Source organism: Onychostruthus taczanowskii, unplaced genomic scaffold, assembly GCF_017590055.1.
Source record: "Onychostruthus taczanowskii isolate IOZ18803 unplaced genomic scaffold, ASM1759005v1 scaffold9, whole genome shotgun sequence".
NCBI classification, from domain to species: Eukaryota; Metazoa; Chordata; class Aves; order Passeriformes; family Passeridae; genus Onychostruthus; species Onychostruthus taczanowskii.
In genome coordinates this window covers 4928820-4954121 of record NW_024506993.1, presented here as the reverse complement: position 1 = coordinate 4954121, position 25302 = coordinate 4928820, and the positions used below count along the sequence as shown (strand labels likewise).

Sequence of the window (25302 nt, the reverse complement as noted above, 5' to 3'; positions counted from 1 at the left end):
TCACTCTCTCATGCAGCCCTTTCACAAAGCAGATAGCTTAAATCACCAGATTTATGCAAAAAAGACTAAGTAACTCTCATTGCCCCAGAGAGCACTTTGCAATTGGATGCCATTTTTACACTCACTCTTACTGAAGCACGGTGTTTATCCTTGTGATTTTCATACCAATTTCTTTTTATATTCAGAATTACTTTGTTGAATGCTTTATTTACAGTGTGTTATAACATCACTGATCCCTTCTCTGCTGGAGGCCAGCACATGCTGCCCCTCAGCTCCAGGTACCTTGGTGTCACCTGTGCTTCACTGCATGAAAAGAGGGTCAGCCAGTGGGTACACAGCACTGGTGCTCTCACCTCCCTCACCTGAAACTCAAGGGCCCCATTTCTTCTCTCCACACACCCACAGCCAAGCAGCAAACCAGTTCCTAATCACCATGCTAATATAAGAGCAGTGGCAATTAGCAATATCCACTCAGTACAACCATCTGCTGAGGCTGCCACAAAACAGACATCTTTCCACAGCTTGTCCCCCTGACTGAATTCATCATTGCACAACAGGCAGATTTCCCCTGGTCAAGGAGTGACCCTGCTAATAATATTTATCATCTAACAGATCTCAGACTGAAAGGTCATGTCGTATTTCACCAAAAAAAATATATAGTGAGCAAAACCTAATAAATAAGAATAAATGTCCTTTCTTTGCAGTGCCTTTTGACCAACTGAGCTAACAGACTCTGGACTGAGAAACGCTGGAAATAAGTTTGGGAAGGAGCTCCCCAGTCACTTGCCAGCTCTGACAGGGGGTACCTGTGCTGGCCAGCACAGTGCAGTGATGGTGTTTGGCATTTAAGTGTGTTGTTTGCATAAATCACAGCCCAGCCACCAAGTCCCAGGCAGGATAATCTAAACCTGCCCCTGGCTCTGTTCTGCACCTGAGACCTGCTGGCTCCCAAGACATGAAGTGCTCACCATGCACACGAGGGTTTCATGCCCCATCTCTTAAATGGGAATGACCACACTTCCCTTGTAAAGCAGTTCCTGACAAACACCTTACATTGCTTTGGTTTGGCTGCTACAGGAGAGATCTCTGTTTATTCAGGGTGCAGAATTTGGGGCAAAGACCCTTCTCTTTTTTGGAGAGACGATACAGAGGAAATGCTGAATCACCTTTATTCCCTGATAAACTGCTCCTTCTGCAGCCAAAGCTCTCTTTAATGCTGCTTTGATGCTGTCCTGGCTACAGCCAAAAGAGAAATGATTTTGCAAAAAAACCCTACTCAGGTTTTGGGTTTGATCCAGAATTCAGTCAATCCAAATCCCTTGATACCAGGGAAGGGTCAGGAAAATTCTTTCAAGTCACTGCTGGATTAGATTTGTTGCCCCAGAAGAGGACATGTTTTCAGAATAAGCTCTCTTTTCTCTCTAGCTTGGCACAAACCATCATGTGATGCAGTCTGATAAAAGGATGTTTCATTAAATTAGCATAGCAGACTTATTTGTCAGTTGCAGACTAATTATCTTGGCTCCTTGTTTGGGGACTGTGGCATCCCTTGCAGTAAATTGCATTTTGCTGAGGGCAGCAATTTTAGTCAATTTCTAAAGAATGTCAACACAAAGTTGCGAGGTCTTTTGTATCTCCAAATAAAATATTTAAAATATTGTGTGGTAGGGGGAGAAAAATAGCCCATCTGTCACAGTAGTTCTGAATGAAATATCAAACTATTGCTTTTTTCCATATAATTCAAACAACACTGAACATAGATCTGATAATAAAACCCATTATATTGTCTCCATATTTCTGAAACCTTGGAAGAGGAACAAAGGCTGAAAAATTAACTCTATGCAGGTAAATTATTAAACTCAATTGTCAGCAGCCATTCCTAAAAACAGACAACAGAGTTGGACACCCAGCCAAGCAAGTGACAATCCTTGCAGAGCAATCAGACTTTCTTTTAACAATATGCATTTAGAAACAATGAAAATAAAATTATCAGCTACATTTTTTTCCTCAGTGACACAACAGTACTGACTCCAATAGAGTGCCTGCAGAGAACAGCAAGGACCTCTTTCTTTCAAACTCTTTTAGATGAGAAATTTCAGTTGACTTCGTTTTGGTTGGGTTTTTTTTTTTTTTGGTTTTGATTTATTTTTTTTCCAGCTGGAAGAATACCAGCATCTGCTGAAAGGACTCACTGGGCAGAAATCATCAGCATAGCCACAATTCATGCCAGACACTCGTGTTGCTGGGGTGAGTTAAGCCAACTGACATCACACGCTCTTTTCTCAAGTTATATTCTGACTTGATTTTAATGTTTTCAATAAATTATGTTTTCTAAAGACAAAACTGAGAAAATTTAGTAAGAAGTGTCAGTGCTGACACAGTCTTAAGGTCTTCCTGTTTGATCTCCTCAACATGGCAAGTCAGGAGAGATTTCGTGTCCCTTTCAGAGACAATGCAGGGACACCACAAACATGGAAGGTCAGTGTCTGCTCCCCATCAGCCTTATTTTCTGAAATGCAGAAGGAAATCTGGGAGAAGAAACGGAGCTGTAGAGGATGGGATATACACAGCATAAAAGATATGTTAAGGTTTTACACCCAATCTGAAAATAAAATGAACCCAGAAGTTGGGTTCATTTAGGAAATGTACACCTTGGTACATTTCGATTTTTGCTTTACAATCACGATTTATTTTTTTTACTATCAGGCAAAACTAGCCAACATGATACAACACCCTACAAACAGCTGTTAACACATCCCAGGTCTGCTAAACACAGAGCCTGCCATTCCACCCCAGCTAATTTGTGACTGTTTGTGCAAAAAAAAAGACGTCAAAAGAAATCTGTTTATTCCAAAATATTCACTGCATCTTAAGATGCTGCTTGAAGGAAATGGTACAGGATGCAAGCAGGAAACAAAGCTAAGAGAAATCTTGCCTCTTACCATTTTCCTGGTCATTATTTCTCAAAATAGCAACATAAATCAGAAAACTAGTGACCATTCACAGACTGCAAGGCATATGGATGATATCCATAAGGAGAAAAAATAGGTGGAAATAAAGGAAGAAAATAAATAAATAAAGACAGGCCAAACACTAAGCAACAGGACTGTTGATCCTAGAATTTTCCAGTCATAACTTCTGACATTTCTGGAGGTATTGTTAAAGATTGCTACCCTGGAAGATAATGAATGTCAGGTGTAGCTTCCATCTCCAGTGTGATGAGGAGAGATTACCCTGCTGAAGCCTACAAGACATCTTTAATCTCCTGATTTAGAATCCATTGTCTGCTATCAGTTGTCACTCTCCTGAACGAATGCAAGAATGCTGCCAAACACTGAAAAACAGCTGCAGCAAAGGGCTACCAGCAGCAATCCCAAGGTGCTCTGCCAACAAAACACTTAAATGTTAGTAAAAAAAAAAAAAATCCATCTCCAGGTTCTTCCATTATTAATTAAATGTTTTCTGGTTTCCAAGAAGTGCTTGCTCAAAGATGTCCTTGAAACCAGGCACATCAACACCAGAGACTTTCAAAGTTAAAATTGAGGGGCAGCTCTTTGGAGGGGAGAGCAACGTGCTTGGCATGAGAGCAGAGCTGGGCATTCTTTGGGGTGTGAGTGGGGCAGGCACAGGTGGGGCATGCTTGATGCTACAAGCCAAGGATGACAACAGATTTCCTGCTCTTAAATACAAGGTGAATATTCTGTACCCATCCACAGCCAGGTGGGCAAATGAAAGGCACCATGGAGAGTCAGCCCTCCCTTGGCTGCCTCTGAACCACCCTTCATAGCACAGACAAAAACAGCCTAAATCACCAGAAACTGCTAGCCACTTCCATGGGCATTAATTCAAGCCTGGGCAGCCACCCATTTGGGATGAAAGGCCTCACAATTACATTGAAATGGGACTTTAATTCTGGGGCAGGCTCTGCCCTGCTGTCACAATCAATGTCACTGGAAGGCTGTGGCAGTGCAGCCCAGCCAGTGAGCACAGACTGGGGATCAATACAAGAACAGACCCTGAAACAGTTTCCATCCTTCAAAAATGGCAGTGATTTGCCAATGGTGAATTCTGTGAGTGACTGGATTTAGCTCTAATAAAATCATAACTATGAAGTTTAACTTTTCTGCTGAGACATATCCGGAGTGGGCTGGAAACTAAATCACAGAAGAATCAAACTCCCACTTCAGTGGGGTCAGGACTTCATCTCAGGCAGGTCTTTTAATCATTTCAGAGCAAGGAACTCGATGCAAGTCCTTTTCATCTCAATCTCTTGCCTTCATCACTCTGGCATCCATCCTCCCAAGGACTCAGCACGCTGACCTCCATGGAAACCCAGAAGAGAGCTTTTTGTTGCATCACTTCACTCAAGCGAACACCAAGGACAAGATCTTTTCCATTCTATTTGTGGATTTACACTTATCCAGCCATTTCCGTCTCACACTAGCACAAGACAATCCATTTGCAATGTAATATTTTTTTATGTTATCAGATCTAAGTTTGGGAGAAGTAGATTTAAAAGAAAAGAGACAGAGTAAAGAAAGCTTTCCTGGTTAGAATTTTGGTCAATGGGATATAAAGATTATAATTTATAGCAGATGGCAGCTATGTAAAAAAAAAATAATAATTATGGTGTCAATGTAAAATGAATAAAATAAAGACAATATTTTCACAAGCTTTCCTCTCTGGCTTTAAAATAAGGTTACTTTGATGCTGCAGGAAAGAGCTTGGTATCAGCCTCCTGCTTGACAGTTTGACTCACTGGGCTTGACCATTTGTATTAAATGAGACTCTCTCCTTTTTATTACAGAATTTCCCTCCCACTTTTGAAACACAAACATGCACATTTAAAAGTTTGTCTGTAATTCTCCCCCTCCCACCCATCAGCTCCTAGGAATACACAAATCTTTTCATATGAAATCCCATTCCACACAGTTAAAGTGTGCATTCTTGGAAAATGACACCAGAAGCTACATTTTACCCTATACAAGAGTAAATCAACACTGAATTGTTACTTACTGGTAACATGGCTATGCATCTAATTTGAAATCATTTTCAAAGTCTGTCATATACATCAAAGCTCTCATTGTTATTTAAGGAAAAAAATTAAAAAGGAAAATAAATATTTATTATACTTTTTTCTCCACAAAAATAAGTGCACCAGCAAACTTCACACAGAGAATTCTGCTCCTTTTTGTCTTAAAGGGAACCTATTTCTCAAGTGAATTGCCTTCCCTACCTTATTACTTGAAGAGATTACAGTCAGGGCTGTATATTGTAGCTACCCTGTATTTAGAAGCTGGGTAATAAACCACATAAACAGCACACTGAATAAAACATTAAGACATAAAAGGAGTTAAATAGAACAAAGGGCTAAAGCTTATTGTGCAATAACCATGTCTGACCCGTGGAAATACAAAGGACCCATAATTCTAGTTAGCAAAATGCAGAGTTGGGATTTAAATCAGGAGGAAGCCAGTGGTGGCTGAGTGCTGGAGCCCCTTCCACAGCCTTGCAGAGCCCTCTGGTGGAAACAGGAATCCATCTCGTGGCTGCCCAACAGCGCTGCCAGGAAAAATGATGCTCCAACCCCAAAATAAAGGGAGAAGGAGCAGCATGGGTTTTCCCTGTTTTCTTAAAAGCAGCAATATTTCTAATACAAAGCTGCATTTTTCAGCTCTCCTTTAAGGAGATTAAATCCTGGAGCCATGTAAGTAAGGAATTTTTCCTCTGACTCCAGTGGGAGCAGAGTCTGTCCATAAAGACCTGAAAGTAGAGAAAAGAAATCCTTAAAGCTGTGAAAAACTGCAGTTGATGTGGAACATTCTGCCCAAAAATTTAGACCCCTCAGCAAAGCTGGAAGCATTTTAGGTGAGCACCATCACACAAAACAGTCTCAAAAAAGCCAGGCTGCACCAGTAATTCATGGCAGAAACTGCTCAGCTGGCTGTGCCAGCTCAGAGGCTGCAGGGCCAGCCCCCACACGAGCTGACCTGACAAAATGTCTTTTCAATGCTTCTTCATTTGTGACTTTGAGCAGTGAGGTGGAAACAAAGCTTTTCTGGTACTAAATGTATGTTGTTCCATCCAGTACAGCATGGAATTGATCATTGTATTGGTGTTAGGCACTCAAGAGCCTGAAATACTGCCCATTTAAAAAAAAAAAAATAATAAATTGGTGCTTATGCTTCCCTTAGTTATTGTCAGGGCAAAAGGGAAACTCTTGAGAAGGGCATTCACAGCAACAAAGTCAGATGAACATTCTCATGTTTCTTCTCCACATAGATGTACAAGGAGGCTGCTAAAATAATCTGCACAAGCAGCATCTTTAATGACCTAATGGTAATGAGAAGGAAATTTCCTCCTCTGCCTTTTGCCTCGGTCAGTCAGGGCAATCACTGCTCCAATGAAAAACAGGCTGCAGTCTCCAAGCTGGATTCAAGATCCAAACTGCTCCAAATCAAGGCAGGATTGAACACCTCTCCTCTGACAGGTATTTCAGGGGATATTTGTGATTAATATTTCACAGAGCAAAAGAAAGAACTAGGTCTGTCTTACACTTCATTACAGGGAAGAGGCCTCCATTGTCAAAGGGATTTCTCAATGCCATTCTCTCCCACTTTTCAGGGGCAGGTTGGTGCATGAGATCCAGGCTCTGTCCCTGCCTGAATAGGGCAGACAGCTGACAAATGTCATTTTTTTTCAGGCACCATCTAGCATCACCTAGGTCAATAATTGTCTTTTCCCAGACTAGGCTCCTTTAAAATGGCAGTATTTTGAAAAGAAGTCAATTCCCACTTTTCACCTTAAATTCTCTTGTCTGCTCTTAGTTAATAAAGTTTCTCGGTTGTAGCAAGTACACATTTATTTAAAGGTGGTGATGATGATGTCAAGTAAATAATTTGAAACACACTGATTGTCAGGAGCAGACACAACCTGTCCTTAAAAACCAGCTCCTCTCAAAGCATCCCAGGCTGGGCCCCTCATGCCTCCCAGCTCAGCAGGTACCTGTCAGGTGGCAGCTGCTGGACCTAGAGGACAAAGCCTTTGCTGAACCCAAAGCTTGGATTCATCCCTCTAATGTGCTTCAGGACATTCTACTTTGAAAAATGGGAATGTTGCCTATTGACTGCAAAAAATTTTATCTCAATTGCTACCCAAGAACATGCTAATTTGTATGAAATAAATGAGGCTAATTATTTGCTTTCCACAAAACAGGCTCTGCTAAAAGCTCTGAATTATTTGTTTTCCTGATGAACAAGGCAGCACCTTGCTCACATAATAGATTCCATCAGAGATTTGATTATCCATTAGAAGGTCAATCTATGTGTTGTGTCAGGCAGCAAAGATAAGATGAGGCTGGGAAATGCAGGCCCCTTGAGGACAGACCCCTAAACCCTCTGTGGTGCCAAGAGTCAGATGTAGGGAGCTGGAGAATCAAAAATGGGATCACTGCTTCATCTACTGGGGTGTTTGTGAGGGTTTCCAGGACAAGGGAAGAGATGAATCTGACTCCATGTTCTCAGAAGGCTGATTTATTAGATTATGATATTATATTATAGTAAAAGAATGCAATACCAAAGAAAGAGAAAGGATACATCAGAAGGCTTCAGAAGAATGCGTAACAAAAACCCTTGACTCCTCAGAACCTCAAAACAGTGGACTATGATTGGTCATTAAATTAAAACAATTCACATGTTGGATAAATATTCTCCAGACCACATTCCAAAGCAGCAAAAACAGGAGAAGCTGAGGCTTCTCAGCTTCCCAGGAAAAGGAATCCTGGCAAAGGGATTTTTCAGAAAACAGCATGGTGACAATCTACCACATGGAATCAAAGTGGGATGGGGCTGACTTCAGTGTACAAAGGAGGGAAACTCACATTTGGGGAAGAACAGGACACCACGGTCTAAAAAAAAGTACGTGAAGGCTCCAGCTTCAAGGGTGTCCATTTGAAAACCAGCTCCACAGTTGGACCAAGCTATTGATGAGGAGCAGAACCTTCTTTTAGCTTGCCAGAGAAATCACAGCACATAAACATACTTAAAGTCAAGACACTTGACTGTGGTTGTGGTACCTCTTTGACAGGGTGGAAGGAATTCTGTGTGTCAATTTAAGGTATGCTCTCAAGCATTCTGGAATTTTATGTAAAAAATATGGTCATGATTTACAGAATACATTGTGTTCATCATACAAACTCACAAGACAAGATCACTGCTGCCTTACTACTGGTATTTCCCTTAGGTACACAGGCATAGTGCATCTTGAAAGGACAAAAATAACATTTCTTCTGACAAGACCACTCCCCAGATGACAAAAGCTGCTCTTCTCCAGGTTTGTCTGCAGAGTCGGCTCTGCAATGCTCTGCTATTAACTCGGGACTGTGCACAGACCCCCTTCCTCATGGAAGGGATGCAACTAATTCCCAGAGCAAAGGATCAACATGGGTCATCCTCCACCACTGCTTTCACTGGAGTCACTCCTCAGGCTTTTGCTTCTCGGTGCAGTTACTATCCAGAAACTGTGGCTGTGTTTTACAGCAAACAAAGACCCCCTTCCTCATGGAAGGGATGCAACTAATTCCCAGAGCATCAAACTAATTCCCAGAGCAGCAAAGTGTGGCTGTATTTTACAGTAAACACAAGTGCTGCACAGCCAGGGAAAGCAGAGCTGGTGATGGGGGAAAGCAAGGAGGAGGTTTTGTAGCTCTCAGAGACACAGCAGCTACGTGCAGGTCGGTCAGTCCTGCTTGCCAGTTCTGGAGATATTTTGGTGAGCACGGGAGGAGCCCTCAGCTCCCACCTAGACAACCACTGGAAGCAGCCAGGAAAGATCAATAGTTTGTCTCTTCTGGAGGATGGAGCCTCTACCAAATGCACCCTCACTTCCCAGAGCCCTGAGGGGAGTGGATGCTAACATTAGACCTGGACCCACAAGAGTCTGGCTCAGAGCTAAGAACATTGCATATGGATTTGAGGAGTAACACCTGATTTAGGGGCACATCACAGAGAGCAACACTTGCAGAAATCCCCAAGACAGCATGCAGCTGACTGTGGTGCTGAGAACAGACCCATTGTGGGGCTTGCAGCCAGACTTTTGTCTTCTCCTGAAAAGCAGCACTGACAGGGGTATTTTGTTACCTCATCTCTCTCTCTAGTGGGATCAAAGGTGGCACAGACTTAGCACAGCTATCCCATTTTATTTAGGACTTGCACAGATACCTTCACATTAGCACTGGTACATCTTCATCTCTTTCTGCTTTCAAGCTGATGTCTGCATGATCCTAACAGAGATGTTGCTACAAAAATCCAGTCTGGAAGTCAATCCAGCTCATTCTGAGTTTTTCTGACATTTATAATATGATAATACATCATGCCTGGTAGATATTTCCCTACTACAATAGTACATCCCCTTAAATGCAAGATCTTTGTTTTCTCATTATGCCAGTTAGGAAAAGGAGGAGAGTATCAGAGGCTGATCTAAGCACAGGTCAGAATTTGTGTCAGTCAGTGAAAGAACTGGCTACCATGACTCTGAGGGCTTCGATTTATTGCCCACCACCGCTGTAAAGTCAGTTGATAACAACAGGATTAAGAGGGTGAAGATAAAGATACATCTCAGAATGTTTTTGGATAAGGATAAAGCAAAATGACACAAACAAATGCCAAAGACCTAGCAGTCATGAAGTCGCTCCAAAAACCTCCTGGCAAGCTTCAGTACATAAATAACTAGAGAAAAGCCATGAAAATGTACAATAACTCTTTTTTTTCCTTGTTGGTGGTGTATTTTTAACCTATTGCACTGATTATAACATACTGTCAACAGCCTCATCAATTATCCATTGCTAGAAAGTGGGCTCTCACATGCTGCAAGTGGTATTAATTGGTCTCAGTAGCACATAATGAGTTTAAAAGCTCCTACCTGTGTGCCCCCGGGGATGGTGACTAGAGGCGGACAACAATTTACAGCAGACCATTAACACATAGAGCAGAAAGAGCCAGTCAGACAGAAGCATTGATTTGGCACAGAATCTCATCCTGGAGGCAGAAAAGGAAGCGGTTGAGTGAGAGAACGACGCAAGTAGGGAGTAACAAAAACAACGTGGGGAAGGGAAAGCTGAAGAATAACTGATGTGGGTTATTGCAAGGCAACACTCATAAAATCAGATTCATTACTTGGATGGGATCAATTCTTTGTTAAGGACACTTTATAATTAGAAGCAATGTCTATCACACATCACATTACCCACAAACACGTGTTTACAATAACACATTATGAGTGCAATACCATTCTGTGAATCTGAGAGAAGGGATGGGTTCTTTTGTCTTTTATCAAGATCCAGCCACATCCAGATTTAAATATACATATTCATGAGTTGTGCTATTATTTTTAATCTGCACCTCCCCCAGTGACAGAAAAAAATGTCATTTTTACTTAACACTTCTCAGGACATTTTTACTAAGGCTACCAACTCCCCTGTAGCCTTGCACAGGACTCAGCTGGGTCTCCCAAACACACAATATTTGGGAGATTTCCTGGAGATCACCTGGTTTACTGAGGGTAAAACACTCATCAAACAGCACCTCAGCCAAACATGCAAGGACTCACTTCTCTGCCAGTGTGTTGAAAATTGCATTTCAGAAAACATTTGCTCTAAAGAAGATGCTGTTACTCCTATTTGTGTTATTCTTAGAACTAAAATCCCAAATCCTCCATAATTTTTCTGCACATATCTAGAATTAAATCCCTCAATAGCTTATGTTATGCCATTCATCATATAGAAAGGGAATCTAATCATCTTTTTAAACTTGGTTATGATGATTTATTGCTTGCATGATACATAAATGGGCGTTATGTACTTGAACCCTTAGATACTGTGTTCCACAATTTCAGCAAATTCTGCAAGCAGGAATACATCAAATTAATTAAAGGCAATTTATAGATTTGCATAAATTGAATCAAATTCTGTTTTCATGGCAGTGACATTAGTCTGCAGTTAATCAGCACGCTGGGATTTGGGCAAGCCTACCACAAGTTTATTTGCACCAAAAGGTCCTTTGGGAACTGCTTTCCCTCTGCAGAGTCCAGCTCTGAGTCTTCCAAGTATTTTCTAAAGCAAAATTATCTGTATATCTTGAAAATACCTAAGACTATTCAGCTAATCCAATGTTCAAGTGCTAAAGAGACAAATTTTAAAAAGAAATCCCAAGCAACACATGCCTGAAACAACTCCACTGTCACAACCAGGTGACACACTTGGACATTGTTTAAATTTGATAAACATCTACCAATGAAACCAAAACACACAATTTCCCTTTTCACATTTTGCAGAACAACATTTATTCTCTAATTGCAAATGTTGATAAATCCCAAACAAATAAGAAATGTGGTTATTAATATCAAAATTTAAAAGATTAGAAGCCTGCTACATGTAAATATATTTTAGCAACAAATTCTTGTTTACACTGTAGAAAGAAACACATTAGTGAAAACCCCAGCACCTTCAGCCTACTTTTTTTTTTTTAAATTACATAAATATTAAAAAAAAAAAAAACCAAACCAAAAACCAGCTCACCATGTCTACAGATTTCAGAGAATGAAAATTATATGTAAAGAAGCCACACTTTAAGCACTGATTTGGCAAGAGGGTACCTTTTCTGGCTTTAAGAAGATGCTCTGTTCTGAGCCCAATCTGTTTCCACCCTGAATGCAGGAACAAACACTCTGCTGGCCTTTCACAGCTGAGCATGAACCAAGCCCAGAAGATAAAGACATCACTGCTCCTCACCCACCCTGTAAGTACCCTCTTCTGGAGCTCTCCCAGGTTAATTCAGAGCAGCTGAACCAAATTCACCTCTTGCATGCAGCTGAACCCATAATGTCACTGCAGCTAATGGGATTGAGTCACTGTGAAACCAGCTTAAATGTCACTATTGCTGTTAGTCCAGTATTAGCCTAAGAAAACTGCCTGGTAAGTTCTAAAATCACTGTACCATTTCAGATTTTGGTCATCCAAATCTTTCCTAGGTGACTGAACTTGTTTTTTATGATTTTTTTTAGGAGAGAGCTGAATTTAACCTTAGTTTTCTTGGCCTCTCCATGAGAAATACACAAGTTAGAGCTCATGAATAGGATATCATCATCTGCTCAGCTCCCAGTCCCATCCTTCTGCTGCTGTAAATGCAAACACTCAGATCTGATCCAAGCATCACCCCAGCTCTGGTGTCACTCTGGTGAATCACCATGAAGGCACAAACCTTCCTCCAGCTTTCCTGTGGAATTAAATACCCCAGCTCAGGCATTCTGGACATGCCATTTCTGGTGGGATTTGGTGGAAGGGGCAGATGTGATGATGGACAGGTCCCAAATCATGGATCATGTGCTCAACAGCTGCTCTTTCAGCACTTTAGTGGACCCAGGTGTTCCCACCATTCCCAGTGAAGCAGCAAAACTGGTCTCCATGGAAATAGTCTTGTACTGAACTATTTTCAAAAGTTTTCCCCAGCTGAGCTTGACTCTTTTGAGTCATTAAACGAGGAATGTGAAACCAGGGCCCATCAGGTTAACAGGGTAACCTCAGCCCTGTGTAAGAACATTCAATTCCAGGCATAAGTGTATCACCACAAAGCATCCACTTGGTCACATCCAAACTGAAAGGATGTTAAAGGCATCCAGTACCATCCAAGGGACACATCTGCAGGCTTTAGTCTGCCTTGCAGGTAGACAGGACGCAAGTTTTCAGCCTGCTAATGTAAAGAAATACAAGAGGATCTCTGAAAAGGCAGAGAAAAAATGAAATTTGGCAGACAGATGCAGCAAGGGGTGCCAAGCCCTTCAGCGTCAGTGGGCTGCTGCTTTCAGAAATGTCAAGCCTTCATTCTCTATTGGATTCAACTGGATATTGTTGCTAACCAGAACAGAGAATCTTCAGTGTCATTTGAAAGATAAAAAGTGCTCTTACCTTGGGGACTTTGCAAGAATTTTGTTCCAGTCAAACACAATTATTTCAGTGTGTTTTTCATAGTTATTCCAGATTCCCATTTGCAGCAGCAAATAAGCCTTTCTGCATCTCAGAATTTTTCCTTCACTTCGGGGACCTAGAAAGAAAGCCACATTACACTGCAATTAATGTCTGCAAAGGTGCTGTAAAACACTTCTTTGTTACCAAAATCTTAGCTTCACAGTGCCATCTACAGTGCAATCCGAGGCAAAAGGCAGCAGTTTTATTTCTCTTTTCTTCCGGAGAGCACAGAGAGGCTGTGGTGAGGCACTCTGAGGTATCACTGCATTAACCAAAGGCACAGTTTGCTGTGCATGGGGTTGCACAGAATGTGAGCAGCTCACTGGGCTCTCCCCACCACCCAGCTGCCCCCTCTCCACCCAGCTGCTGGGAAAGCTGTGAGGTCTCTAAGGCTGCCCCACAGTGCAAACACATTTCCACATGGTTCCATGAAGCCTCCAAGAGTTTGAAGCAGAGATTATTAAAGATAGTGAGGAAAATCTGTCACTGTCTTCACAAAGATTTGGCCCTGGAGGCTGCCTCAGCAGAGGGGTCACATCCACAGGAGACTGTCTGGGCTTGTGCATTTTTGCACCCTCTGACCCTGCTGCCTCTCCTGGCTCCCAGCATCACCCCCCACATCACCCAGCCCACCTACACCTACAGCCCACCTGGGAAGTTCTAAAATCAGTGCACCATTTCAGATTTTGGTCATCCAAATCTTTCCTAGGTGACTGAACTTGTTTTTTATGATTTTTTTTAGGAGAGAGCTGAATTTAACCTTAGTTTTCTTGGCCTCTCCATGAGAAACACACAGGTTACATCTCATGCTGTAACCCAGGAGTTACACTTTGAAATCTCCACATGGAAACGCTTTTACAGCAGCTCTGACACATGTTCTGCAAAATAAGGAGCTCAAACACTCCATTTTATAGACACTCAGGCCTCTTTGCCTTTGCTGTTTATATTTGTTCTCTCACTTCCATCCCTGGGCACAACTTGACCTTCTGCTACTGAAAACACGACACAGAGCAATTTGTGAGAGTAATAATAATGTGATCTTCACCCAGACAGCGATCAAACAACCTTTTCTCATCCACCATTCTTTTTATTCCACTCCTCCTTTGACCAATTAGAAATTTGCTGTTAAGAAACACAAAATTACAGCGCCACACTGGAGGGCAGAGCATGTCTGGGGTCATAAAAGCACATAGGCACCTTTCAGCAGCTCAGGACAGGAAAGCCCCTGGCTCAACATGGTCATGGAATCACAGAACCTTCCATAAACAGGTTGGAAGGGACCCTAAAGCTCATCTTGTTCCAAACCATGGGCAAGGACACCTTCCATTGGACCAGGCTGCTCAAAACCCCATCCAACCTGGCCCTAACAGCTCCTTTTTGTTCAGAATGCCATGAGAAAATGGAGTAATTGCTGGAATTAAAGAGGTGCCATGCCAGCAATCTATAATTAATCACATTTTACTCTCTTTGCTTTCCAAGGTGGAGGTCCAGGGTGAGCCAAAATCAGCAATTCTATCAAATCAGCAGTGGATATCAAAATAAAATGCAGGCAAAGGGTTGTCTTAAGAAAAAGCACTACCATCCTGCATTCATCCTTTTTTCCAAAAATACACATTAAATAAAAAATAAAAATAAAACAACAGTGTGCCTCAAAAGACCTATTAAGAAGAAGCAAACAAACAGGATTTTCAATTTAGCACTGAGTGACTGAAATGGTTATGTGGTACATTTTTACCCATTTCATAATAGGATAGGTAGATAAATACATTCTTACAGTGCTCTTGTAGAAATCAATACTGCAATACACTAACCTGGCTTTTAGTGCTTATCTGTTCCATAATTTTTATTAGAGAGGAAAATAAAACCCCGTGCAGATGCAGCTACAGGTAAATACAAACATCAGTGCAACCTGCTCTGTAAACACATGTTAAACACTGGTAAAAGGCAAGGGAGTATTGATTAGTCCAACTCATCCTAATTAAGTGGATGCAGTGAAAGTGACAGATGATACATCCACCTGCATATCTCCAGGCTTTCTGATGCCTTCCAGGCAGGGATATTTCTTTAAAAAATAGAGTTGTATTAGGGGAGATTAAGGCAAACTCCTAAAACCAGCTTCAGCTGGTTTATGTCAATAAAGGAGACAGATCAGAACAGAAACAAGAGGCTCACCTGGTTAAGAACTGTAAAAGGAATTCCAGGCTTTTCATGGCAAAAGTGTGCTTTGTGTGTGTTGTGTGAACTGTGGGTTTAACTGCTGGCCCCTGCCTTGTCTCAGGGTGGTACCTGACTTTGGAAAACAGAGCTGCTTGTTTGTTTTTGTACAGTCAGCTCTGGCCAGTGAGCAGCTGAACTCCACCTCCAACTCCAGCAACGATGTAGAAAAGAAGGAAGAGGGAATTGGAGAGAAGAAGAGCTCCATTTTCAGTATTTATGCATGTGCTGGCCACGAGCAACTCCTGCACAGGAGATCCCCAGAGGCTACACCACTCCCCTGGGTCAGTATTTAGGGCAAATGAAGATTGTGGGTTCTGGGATCTGGAGGGAATTGCAATGGGCAGGTTTGCTGTGCCTTGGTCCCAGCACAATCTGCTCTCTGTGCCTCTGCACTTGAGTAAAATGGGTATAAACAGCATTTCCCTGTGCCAGGGAAGAGTTTCAAGAACAGAAACAATAAAGGTCTGAAGTTATTTGAAAACTGTATAGGCACTGTATAATTCCTTTGACAGATGGAATAAGATAACACTTTAAATTAGGTACATTTCCTACCAATATTTACATGTTGTAAAATGCTTTTTATGGCTACTTTCTGCAAAGAATAAATTACTAAACCATTTTGTGCCATCTTTTATAATAAGCTATTAAATAATTTAGAAAACCTCCTTTCATTAAATATTTAAAAGGCCTTAATTTCTCCATTCTGAATAATTCCTCACTTAAAATACAACTGTGCATCTCTTAAAGTCTCCTCTTCTGTAAAGCAAGGGGTGAGAAGGATAGAAATTTGGGGGCCACGTACTATTCAGGGGATTTGCCAGCCTGACTTTAACCCCAGTGTCAGCCTGGCCAAACTCTTCTCTCATACAGAATAAAGGATAAAGGGAAAATAGAGCAATATCTGATATTTCTTAAAAGAGGGGAGAAAATATCTGCTTAGGTCACTGTGTGTATTTGAAAACTGCTGCTGTTTGAGGGAGCTAGAGACAAAAGAGCTAAAGCAAACACCTACACCAGAACCCATCCTGGGGCTAAATCACTACACACAGTTATTCAGTGACAGTACTCGAAGGGGACTTAAAAAAAGAGGAAGAGCAACTTTTTACACAGGCAGGTATTGACAGGACAAGGGAAAAGGTTTTAAATGAAAAGAGGAGACATTTATATTAGATTTATATAAAAGTTTTTCCCGTGAGGGTGGGGGGGCCTTGGCACAAACTGCCCAGGGCAGCTGTGGCTGCCCCACCCCTGGAAGTGTCCAAGGTCAGGTTGAGTGGGACTTGGAGTAACCTGGGACAGTGGAAGGTGTCCCTGCCCATGACAGGGGGTGGAATGGGATGGGCTTTGAGGCCCCTGCAACCCAAACCATCCCTTGTGTGCTGATGCTGCCCACCGTGGCCTGGTGCAGTTCCAGGGCTGCAGGTGAGTGATGTCAGGGTGCAGGGGTCACAGGTGACTGTCCCTGTCACGGTACAGGCAGTGACGTCCCTGTTGGGATACAGGTCACTGTCCCTGTCAGGACACAGGTCACTGATGTTCCTGTCGGGACACAGATCACTGTCTCTGTCACGATACAGGCAGTGATGTCCTGTTGGGACACAGGTCACTGTTGGGACACAGCTCACTGATGCCCTGTCAGGACACAGGTCACTGATGTTCCTGTCGGGACACAGATCACTGTCTCTGTCACGATACAGGCAGTGATGTCCTGTCGGGACACAGGTCCCTATCGCGACACAGTCACCGCGGTCCCTCTCGCGCTGCCGGGGCCGCTCCCGGCGCTTCCCGAGGATCCAGCGGGGCGGTGCTGCCTCCTGGCGGCCGCGCGCCTCTCTCCATGCGGCTCCTGCCTCATTCCCAGCTCCGCTTCCTGCCCGGGATCAGCCCCGCTCCGTGCCCCGGGCCAGCCCCGCTCCCTATCCCGGGCCAGCCCCGCCCGGCCCGGGGCAGCCCGGCGCTCAGTGCAGCAGCGCTCCTCTTGGGACAATTAGCGCCGCTCATTAACCCACGAACGCGCCGCTGTCGCAGCTGCCCTCGGGGCGCTGGCATTCAGCCCACGGTCACAGCCCTGTCCTCCCGGTGCCCATCGGCCCCGGCAGTGGGTGGATAGAGGGAATAACGCGGCTCAATTCTGGATTTGGTCCTTTAACCCTCACCCAGAAATCTCTACATCAGCTCACGTAATTCAGCTTGATCTGGAGGTTTTGAGGGTCAGTAAATCCCCCTCGCGGGTTATTCCAGCAGTTAATTAACCTCACCTTAAGCACTGCACCTTCCAGCTTGTACCCCCGATACATTCCCGTTGTTTTCCCAGCTGGCACATCCCACCGGGCTGTGTCAGGCCTTAAAGGCCTCCTTTCTGCCAATCCTTACTCACAGCAAGTAAGGGTTACACCAGGTAGGAAGACACTGGGCAAACTGAGAGAGGACTTAAAGTTACCCATGGAGTACAACCACAGAGTCACAGAGTCACAGAATTTTTTGGGTTGGATGAGACCTCAAAGCCCATCCCATTCCACCCCCTGCCATGGGCAAGGACACCTTCCACTGTCCCAGGTTACTCCAAGCCCCATCCAGCCTGGTCTTGAACACTTCCAGAGGTGGGGCAGCCACAGCTTCTCTTGGCAGCCTGTGCCAGGGCATCACCACCCTCACAGTAAAGGATTTTTTCCTAATATCCAATCTAAACCTACTTTATATCAGTTTGAATCCATTCCCCCAAGTCCTGCCACTTTATGCACTTGTAAAAAGTCCCTCTCTACCTTTCCTTCAGGCTCCCTTCAGGTACTGAAAGGTAGCACAAGACTAAGCTCACAGTGCAAGATAATAAAACTTTTGTTGGACCTATTCCCTCTTCCCTTTACTCCCAGAGTTGGCATCAGCTCTTCTGCTTCCCTACAGGAATCTCTGAGGAATGGAGGACTGGTCACATCGAGCTCCCCACAGCAAAGTGAAGTGAGAAGGCTCTTTGGACCACACAAAAATCACCCAGGCAGGTATCCAAAAAACCACAGGGTCTCTGCAGCAGTGCCCAGCACTCTCAGACCCCAGCAGACTCCCTACACACTTCATGGGCAATTTTTGAACAGCTTTTTTATGACATCACGTCCCTTTTACAACATCAGTCTCTGCTGGCAGCAGCTCAGTCTGTCACCCTTAGTCAGGCCTTTCCACAGGAATATTTCAAAATCTCACTGAACAGGAACTGGGGGTGGTGGGGAGGAAAAGAAAACAATGTCAGTGGGAGCTAGAGGAAATAAACCCCACATCCTCCTGAGGAGGGAGAGCTGAGCTGCTGTTAAATCCACATAACAGGAGGTATCGACCGCACCAGCAGCCAGACCATCCACACACACACATTCATCCTCTGTGCCGTGGGATTGGAGGGAACAGAGGCTGTCTTCAGCAGCATTTGGAGTTCTCTAGGGTAAATCTGTCCTCACCACCTCCTTCAAACACGAGAACAAACCTTTTGTCTGTTATGGGCATGTAAAGACGATGCGCTGGGAGGATCTCCTGCAAAACATGCCTAAATCACCTGAATTTTCTAGCCCAGACACCACAGACTTCATTAGTTAATAGTGCCAGAGTCACAGTAGCCACTTGGGGGGATCATCTGCTGGAAAGATTTTTGCATTGGACTTGTTTGAAGTGAGAGTCTGTGGCCTCCAAATTTGAGCCAGCAGAGCTCAGGTCACACAGAAGCAGAAAGAGCAGTGCACAGGATCAGGAGAGAAATTTAAGCAAAGGACTGAGGGCTGGCTGCCAGAAAACCCAAAGTCCAGGCAGAGTAAGGAAGAGTTTAAAATCAAAGCTGTTGCTTCCTCTGCTCTCTCAACACAAAGTGAGTTTTCATCTCTCCTCCAGGATAAAGTCCACCCAGACCAAGAGGACTGCTCAGAGGGCCAAGTGCAGCTCTTCTGTCAAGTGGAGGCAGAATAGAGCCTTTTCTCCATACAGCATTATTTATCATTCATCACCACCCCACTAAGGACCATTCTGCCAAACTCCAGGAAAGGGAGGTGTATCACCATCAAGGTTTCATTTTAAAGGTTGCACAGACTTGCCAGTGTGGACAGCCAACACAGGAGATCTCATTACAGCACAGAATTTCAATTCTTTCAATTACCTTTATCAGAAAGAATTTTTCCTTGTGATTATCCAGGTTCTTTCAGTCCCTCACTGCACTCAAAATCTTCTCCACTCCCCTGCACAAGCCCTGCTTAAGAGGTGTGCAGGCTTCGGGCACTTTGTTCAAGGGAGAGCAGGAATTACTCCAACCCTGTTCAAAGAGGACACAGAGCAGAGACAGTGCCCTGCTCCTCTCCCAGCTGCCCTCCCAGAAGCAGAGCAGTTCCCATCTAAAGCAGTCAGCACACCAAAAAAAAAAAAAAAAAAAAAAAAAAAAAAAAAAAAAAAAAAAAAAAAAAAAAAAAAAAAAGTGGAGAAATGTCTTTGAAGGAAATCTCTCCAGCAGAATGTTTCAGACACAGCAAAAACACATTTTCCCCTACTGTAAACTTTGCCTGCCAGGTAGTAAAGCATTAAAGTTGTTACACAGGGTATCTTGAGCCATAAAACACTGCTTTCTATACCCTGAGCTGATGGAGGAATTTAATTTCTCCCTTGGAAGGTAAAGATAACTGACCTGCTGTAGAGTAGGTCACTCACCTTCCTTTCCCCTCACCAGGGACCCAGGTGAGCTGGTGGTTGTTTTGGTCACTCAGAGGAGGAAGGAAGGCATGGAAGGGATGGAGGAGGAAAACTCCTGTCCATTTGTGCCTCTGGATAGTGCAGTGGGAGGCCCCAGACCTACTCTGGGTGTGTGGTGGCCAGCCCAGGGCTCATGTGCAAGAACCAGGTAATTCCTGAGGCTGCCTGTTCAAATTAAAAACAAGAGGCAATCCAAGAGAAATAACATGAAAATTAAGAGAGTCAGAAAATGCAAGTGGTAAGAAAAGGTGAAAATAACTGTTTGTTTAGTCAGGAAAAAAAAAAAAAGTTTGTTGGAGACATGTCAACTGTCTCCTTGAAGAGGCTTTCATTAAAGAAGGGCAGGATTTAAAGTGGCTCTCTGTAGCTACTGCAAATAGCACAAAAATAAATTCAGTGTCCTGCAAAGATTAATTGTTGTGTGCATGAAGAGAAACTGTCTGTATCTAAGTGGAGGAAACTAGTGGTACAAACTGCTCAAAATCTCATGGAGCCTGGTTCCTGGAGGTTTCTTTCAATTGGATGAACACTTGTGGGATGGTCAAGGCCTCTCCATCTACAGGGCTGGATTACATGTTTGCTCAGGGTAACAGGACAACATATCCTTTATGCCCTGGAGCAAAAAAACCAGTGGGATATAAGTGTGAGGTAGTCAGTCACTGTTCAGTGTCATCCTCAATACCCTGAATCAAGTCAGAGGTTACTGGAGGAAAATCCTGGCAGAAACAAACTAAAAATGCCTCGTGCGCATGTTGGGTTTTTCAAGCAGGCAGAGTCAGGGTGTGCTGTATTTAGGTATATTCTGGTGGTTCCTAAGGTCCTCATGCAAACAAATTTGGTTCTTTCTGGTTCTACTGCATTGGAATTTTTTATTTTTATTTTCTTGTTATTCCCAAAACCACCTCACTCCCAGCTTGTCCACTCGTGCTTCCCTAAGCTGTGTCAGGCCCTGACAGCAACAGGGCCTGTCCATTTCTCTGTCACCAGTGTAACCTGGTCCCTGCTTTGGTTTCAATTCCCAAAAAGCTCCAAGAGGAAAGCACAGAACAGCCAGCTTTGCTTTTAGAACACAAGCATGTTTTATGAGCACGGGATGCACGTTGGCTGATGAAGAATCCCCACTGTCTGGGTATATGGGATAATTGTTCCACTTGGGACTCATTAGCTAATTATTTAAAGATTCTAAGGAAAAGCATTTCATAAATACAGCACTAAATTTTCAGAAGTGTAATTACAGGCTGAACACACATTTTTTAGCACCTGTGTATCCACTACATAACCCAGTAGCAGAGTACCTTGTGCTGTGCTGTCCCTGCTCTCTGGCAGGATAACTGCTAGGGAACTGAAAGGGAGCATTTTTGGTATTGCTGTTTTGGTAACAAAAACAACACAGTCATCTTGGGGTGGTTTGAAATTCTGCCCCTAACATATAGAAGCTCAATAATGAAGGATGAAACTTGCACAGGGTGAGGGAAGCACAGACCAGGCAGCTATAACCCAGATTCTTGATCTGGATCAGCTTCTTACTCAGTGTTAGAAAACATTGTTTGTTTATCAGTAACTTCCTCAAGTTACTCTGGAAAAACATTGCTCTACTGAGCAGGAGAATTCCAAAATAGGATTTCTGACCCACCAATTTAGGAATTGTTTCTCAAAAGTAAAAGGTGTCACATCACAGATTGACAAATCCCTCCAGTAGGTCCTGCCTTTCTGCTGGTAACCAGAAAAATTCCAAATGCCAATATGAGTACATAAAGCAACACTCCCAGTTATCTTCATTTCCAGACACACCAGGAACTGCATTCTCTTATGCAAGAAAATTTCAGAAGTCCCACAAATTTTGCTCCTCAGTTCCAGAAGGAATTTCCTCCATCCTTTCCATCCTTTCCTCTTCCTGCCCAGTCCTTCCTGCCTCCTTTCCTGTGAATATTAGCCCTCTGTGTTTCTTCTTGCTCTCACAGCCCCTCTCCCTGCCTCCTATGGGAAGTTCTCCTGCTTGGCAGCAGCCCATGCATGAATCCCCAAAAAAAGGCTGGGAGGCAGGGGAAGAGACCCCCTTGAGATACCTATTGATCAGACACGAGAAAGGTCTCCCATGGCAGATTAATCCTCTGCTGGATGCTGGTTTTATCCCTTGACAGGCTCAAGGAAGCCACACAGAGCTCTGGGTACTGTTGCAGTGGAAAAGGAGCAAACCTCTGAAGGTCCCAGACACCTTTCCTGTGGCTGCACTACCAGGAGAGGAGAGCAGCAGCCACCAAAACCTGAAAACTGTTCTCCAGAAACAGTAAGAGAGGTTTTCCTTCTCAAGTACCTGGATTGTCAGAGGATCCTCCTTCCAGCACCTCTCCCAGCTGAGGGAAGATGTTTCCATTCAGGAGGCTCAGCCAGTGCCTCTGGCTGAAGTATGACCCCAGCCAGGCTTTGAATGAGTAGCACCATGTCCTCTTCAGGGCTAAGGCTGGAATAATCCTTTTCACAAAGCTCAGAGAAACCTGAACTTCAGACTTTTAGTTTCCAATCTGCCTATGATGGATTTTTCTTTTCCTGTTCTTCATTCATGCAAAAACCTCTTCATGATCATGCAGCCATGTGCATGATGGGAAGAGCAAGGGGGAGGGTGAGTGGTATAATTTTGATTATGCTTTGAAATGCTCAGGGTTGGAAATGAAGAATAAGATTCCCATCACTTCCCCTGCCTCTCTTGAAGGCAATTATGATTGCCTTAAAGATGTGAGATCTGTTGAAAGTAACAAATCGTTGATTGTTTATTTTCAGGGTAGACAACAATCAGCTTTTAATCAGCTTTTCATCACTGCTAGAGAGCTATTAACTCTCTTAAAAATAATTAGAAAACAGAAAAGAAAAATCTTCTCCAATTATTTTCATCCAGGAAACTGACTTTTTATGGGGGGAAAAAAAAATCACTGAAGTCTTCTGCTTCAGTACTGGTCATTAATTAGACGAGAAACAGCAACACTAATTTAAAGAAAAATATGGAAAAAATTACTTACTGGATTTATATTTTCCCCTCTCCAACTGAAACCCCTCCTTGCAAATGACAAATTTTTTGGCTATGATTAGCAAGAGAGGCTGCAGCAGCCAAATCTTCACTCACCAGAGGGTACTACCACATCTGAAAAGGAAGATATACCTTTTTAATTTAGAGTTGTGCTTTGCACTAAGCAAACCCCACGTTTCACGTAGTTATGTACTGCCAATTTAATCTAATACACCATTTCTAAACCATGGATGAAGCCCATCCACTTCTATTCTCCCTTAAAATTGACAGACAAAGGCAAAAATTCACTTCTCTGCTCAAAGAAATTGCTTGGTGAGCCAAACCCAAAGGACATTTTCCAGAGAGTGCAATCACCCTTATTTTACCTTCCTGGTCCTTTTTCTAGGCTGATGGCTTTGAGCAAATAGAATAGCTACTTGGGTATTTATTTGTTCAGCTGCATTCAGACTGTATGATTTTGAGGAGTACTTGTGAGTATAAAGTGTCTTGTAGCAGCTGTGTGTCAGAAAGACAGAAGAACCCACTTGGAACACTGATATTGCTGCATAAACCAGAATAAATGGCCAGTGGAGAGTACGGTTTATCATTTTAAATTATTTTTACTCTCCAGCCAAAGATAGTTGGTTTCTTAAGCCATGATTTTATCCTTTCTAATTTGACTTCTCAATTGTACCAGAATGCTTAATTATTTCACTGCTTGCAATAGCACCATCCAATTTATCACCTGAGAACAGCAGCACAGCATAAATAATCTATTCCCTTTTTAACCTGAAGGTCTCAGCATTTAGTCTTCAAGAATAGGAAAAATTTCTAATTTAATAATGGAATGTTCCTATGACAGTCACCCTAAGTTGAAAGCATTGCTTTCTGAAGTTTCCTGTTCTCCTCTCAGAAGTCAGTAGAGGTCTCTGAAGCTAAAGCCCAGCTTAAACTCCATTCCAACAGCCTGGAAGCAGCTGGAGGTTATCTGGGATCCCCTGGAGATCTCACCCTGGGCACTCATGTCCCAGAACACAGAACCACGGCCAGGTCCTGGCTGTGTGTTGAACAGCGTTGAGCAAAAACCACAAGTGAAAGGGAAAATCCAGAGGTTGCTCCCCTGGCACATAGGATCAGGAACAATCTGTGCTGTGAGTGGGTAAATTTTAAAAAAGAATAATTATTATTATAATTTTTAATTTTTTAAAATTATTATTAGGATTTTTTAAATTATCTCTAAGAAAGATCTTCTGTGTAATAAAAACACAGACAATTACTTTTCCTTGGCTCTTATTTACATCTTTGGTTCTGAAAGTCTTGTTCTGGACAAGAAACACTGACTCCCATCCATTACTTCTAAAGCAGCAAGACCCACAGTGTGGCACAGTGTTTGTTACTCATCTCAGAGACACAAATATTATGTTTACCCAAGAGCTGAAGTAAGGTTAAATTAATAAAGCAAGGTAAAACAAAGTAAAGCCTGAAGCACCAGAGCACTCCCAGGACTTTGCAGTTTGGTGGGGCATTGCTGGGTGAAGCAGAAAGAGTAAAATTTGCTGCCCAAATTACACTTTACTGTCAAACCATCCTGTGGGTGCTCTGCAGAGACTTCCTGCTCAAATCTGTCCTGTGTGCCAAGCAATGCTTTACCCAGAGATCTCATAAAACCTCCCCAGCCCCTTCCCATTACAGGTATGGCTCACCTACAGGTGCCCCTTTTTTCTCAGCACACAGGACAGCCCTGAGTTAGGAGAAGGCAAAACCTGCAGATCCCTGTGAAGCATCTGTCCCAGCCTAAGAACGAAACAGAGATGCCTAAAAAAGACAGGAATAACTGAACTCCACCCCAGCCATTGGACAATACATTTGGCACAGAAAGGCAGTGACCCAGGGGCCTGAGGCAGAAGCTCAGCCATGCTTGGCAAATGATGCATTTGTAGCTGCACTGAGATTTGAGATTCAAGCTTGAAAACCAGCAGGACTGGTGAGTCCCTTAGAATCAAAGCATGAGGACTGTGAGAGCTTTATTCCAGGTGCAGAGCCATGCACAGCATTACTCCCACCAGAGGATCTCGTGGGACTGCTGTGGGTGCCTGCTCCATTAATATGAGACTGAAAAAACCCCTGAGAATGAGACACAGAGGAGCCCTTCCAGCACCAGGCTGTTTGTCTCCTCCTTTAATAACACCACATCTTAATAGAGCAGCTCCTCCTCCCAGCTCCTCCCTGTGCACCCTGATGGTGCCTCCTGGATATTAAAAGCAGCGTTGGATGAGAGACGGAGGCCCCGAGCCGTCCCTTTTCCCATCATGTGTCATTTGTAAAGCTACTCAAAAAATAGCAAGCAATTTAG

At 43.3% G+C, this 25302-nt stretch overlaps 1 protein-coding gene across 1 annotated transcript in view; it reads right to left on the bottom strand.

The window, feature by feature from the left end:
• The window catches only part of TAFA4 (TAFA chemokine like family member 4), a 62872-nt gene that overhangs the window by 27312 nt on the left and 10258 nt on the right, over positions 1-25302 (bottom strand). The window contains exons 2-3 of the mRNA XM_041425895.1: positions 12959-13094; positions 9919-10034 (exon numbers count right to left, since the gene is read on the bottom strand). Of these exons, the coding sequence (XP_041281829.1) occupies positions 9919-10034; positions 12959-13038 (196 nt within the window). The 5' untranslated portion in view covers positions 13039-13094. The remainder of the gene's footprint in view (positions 1-9918; positions 10035-12958; positions 13095-25302) is intronic.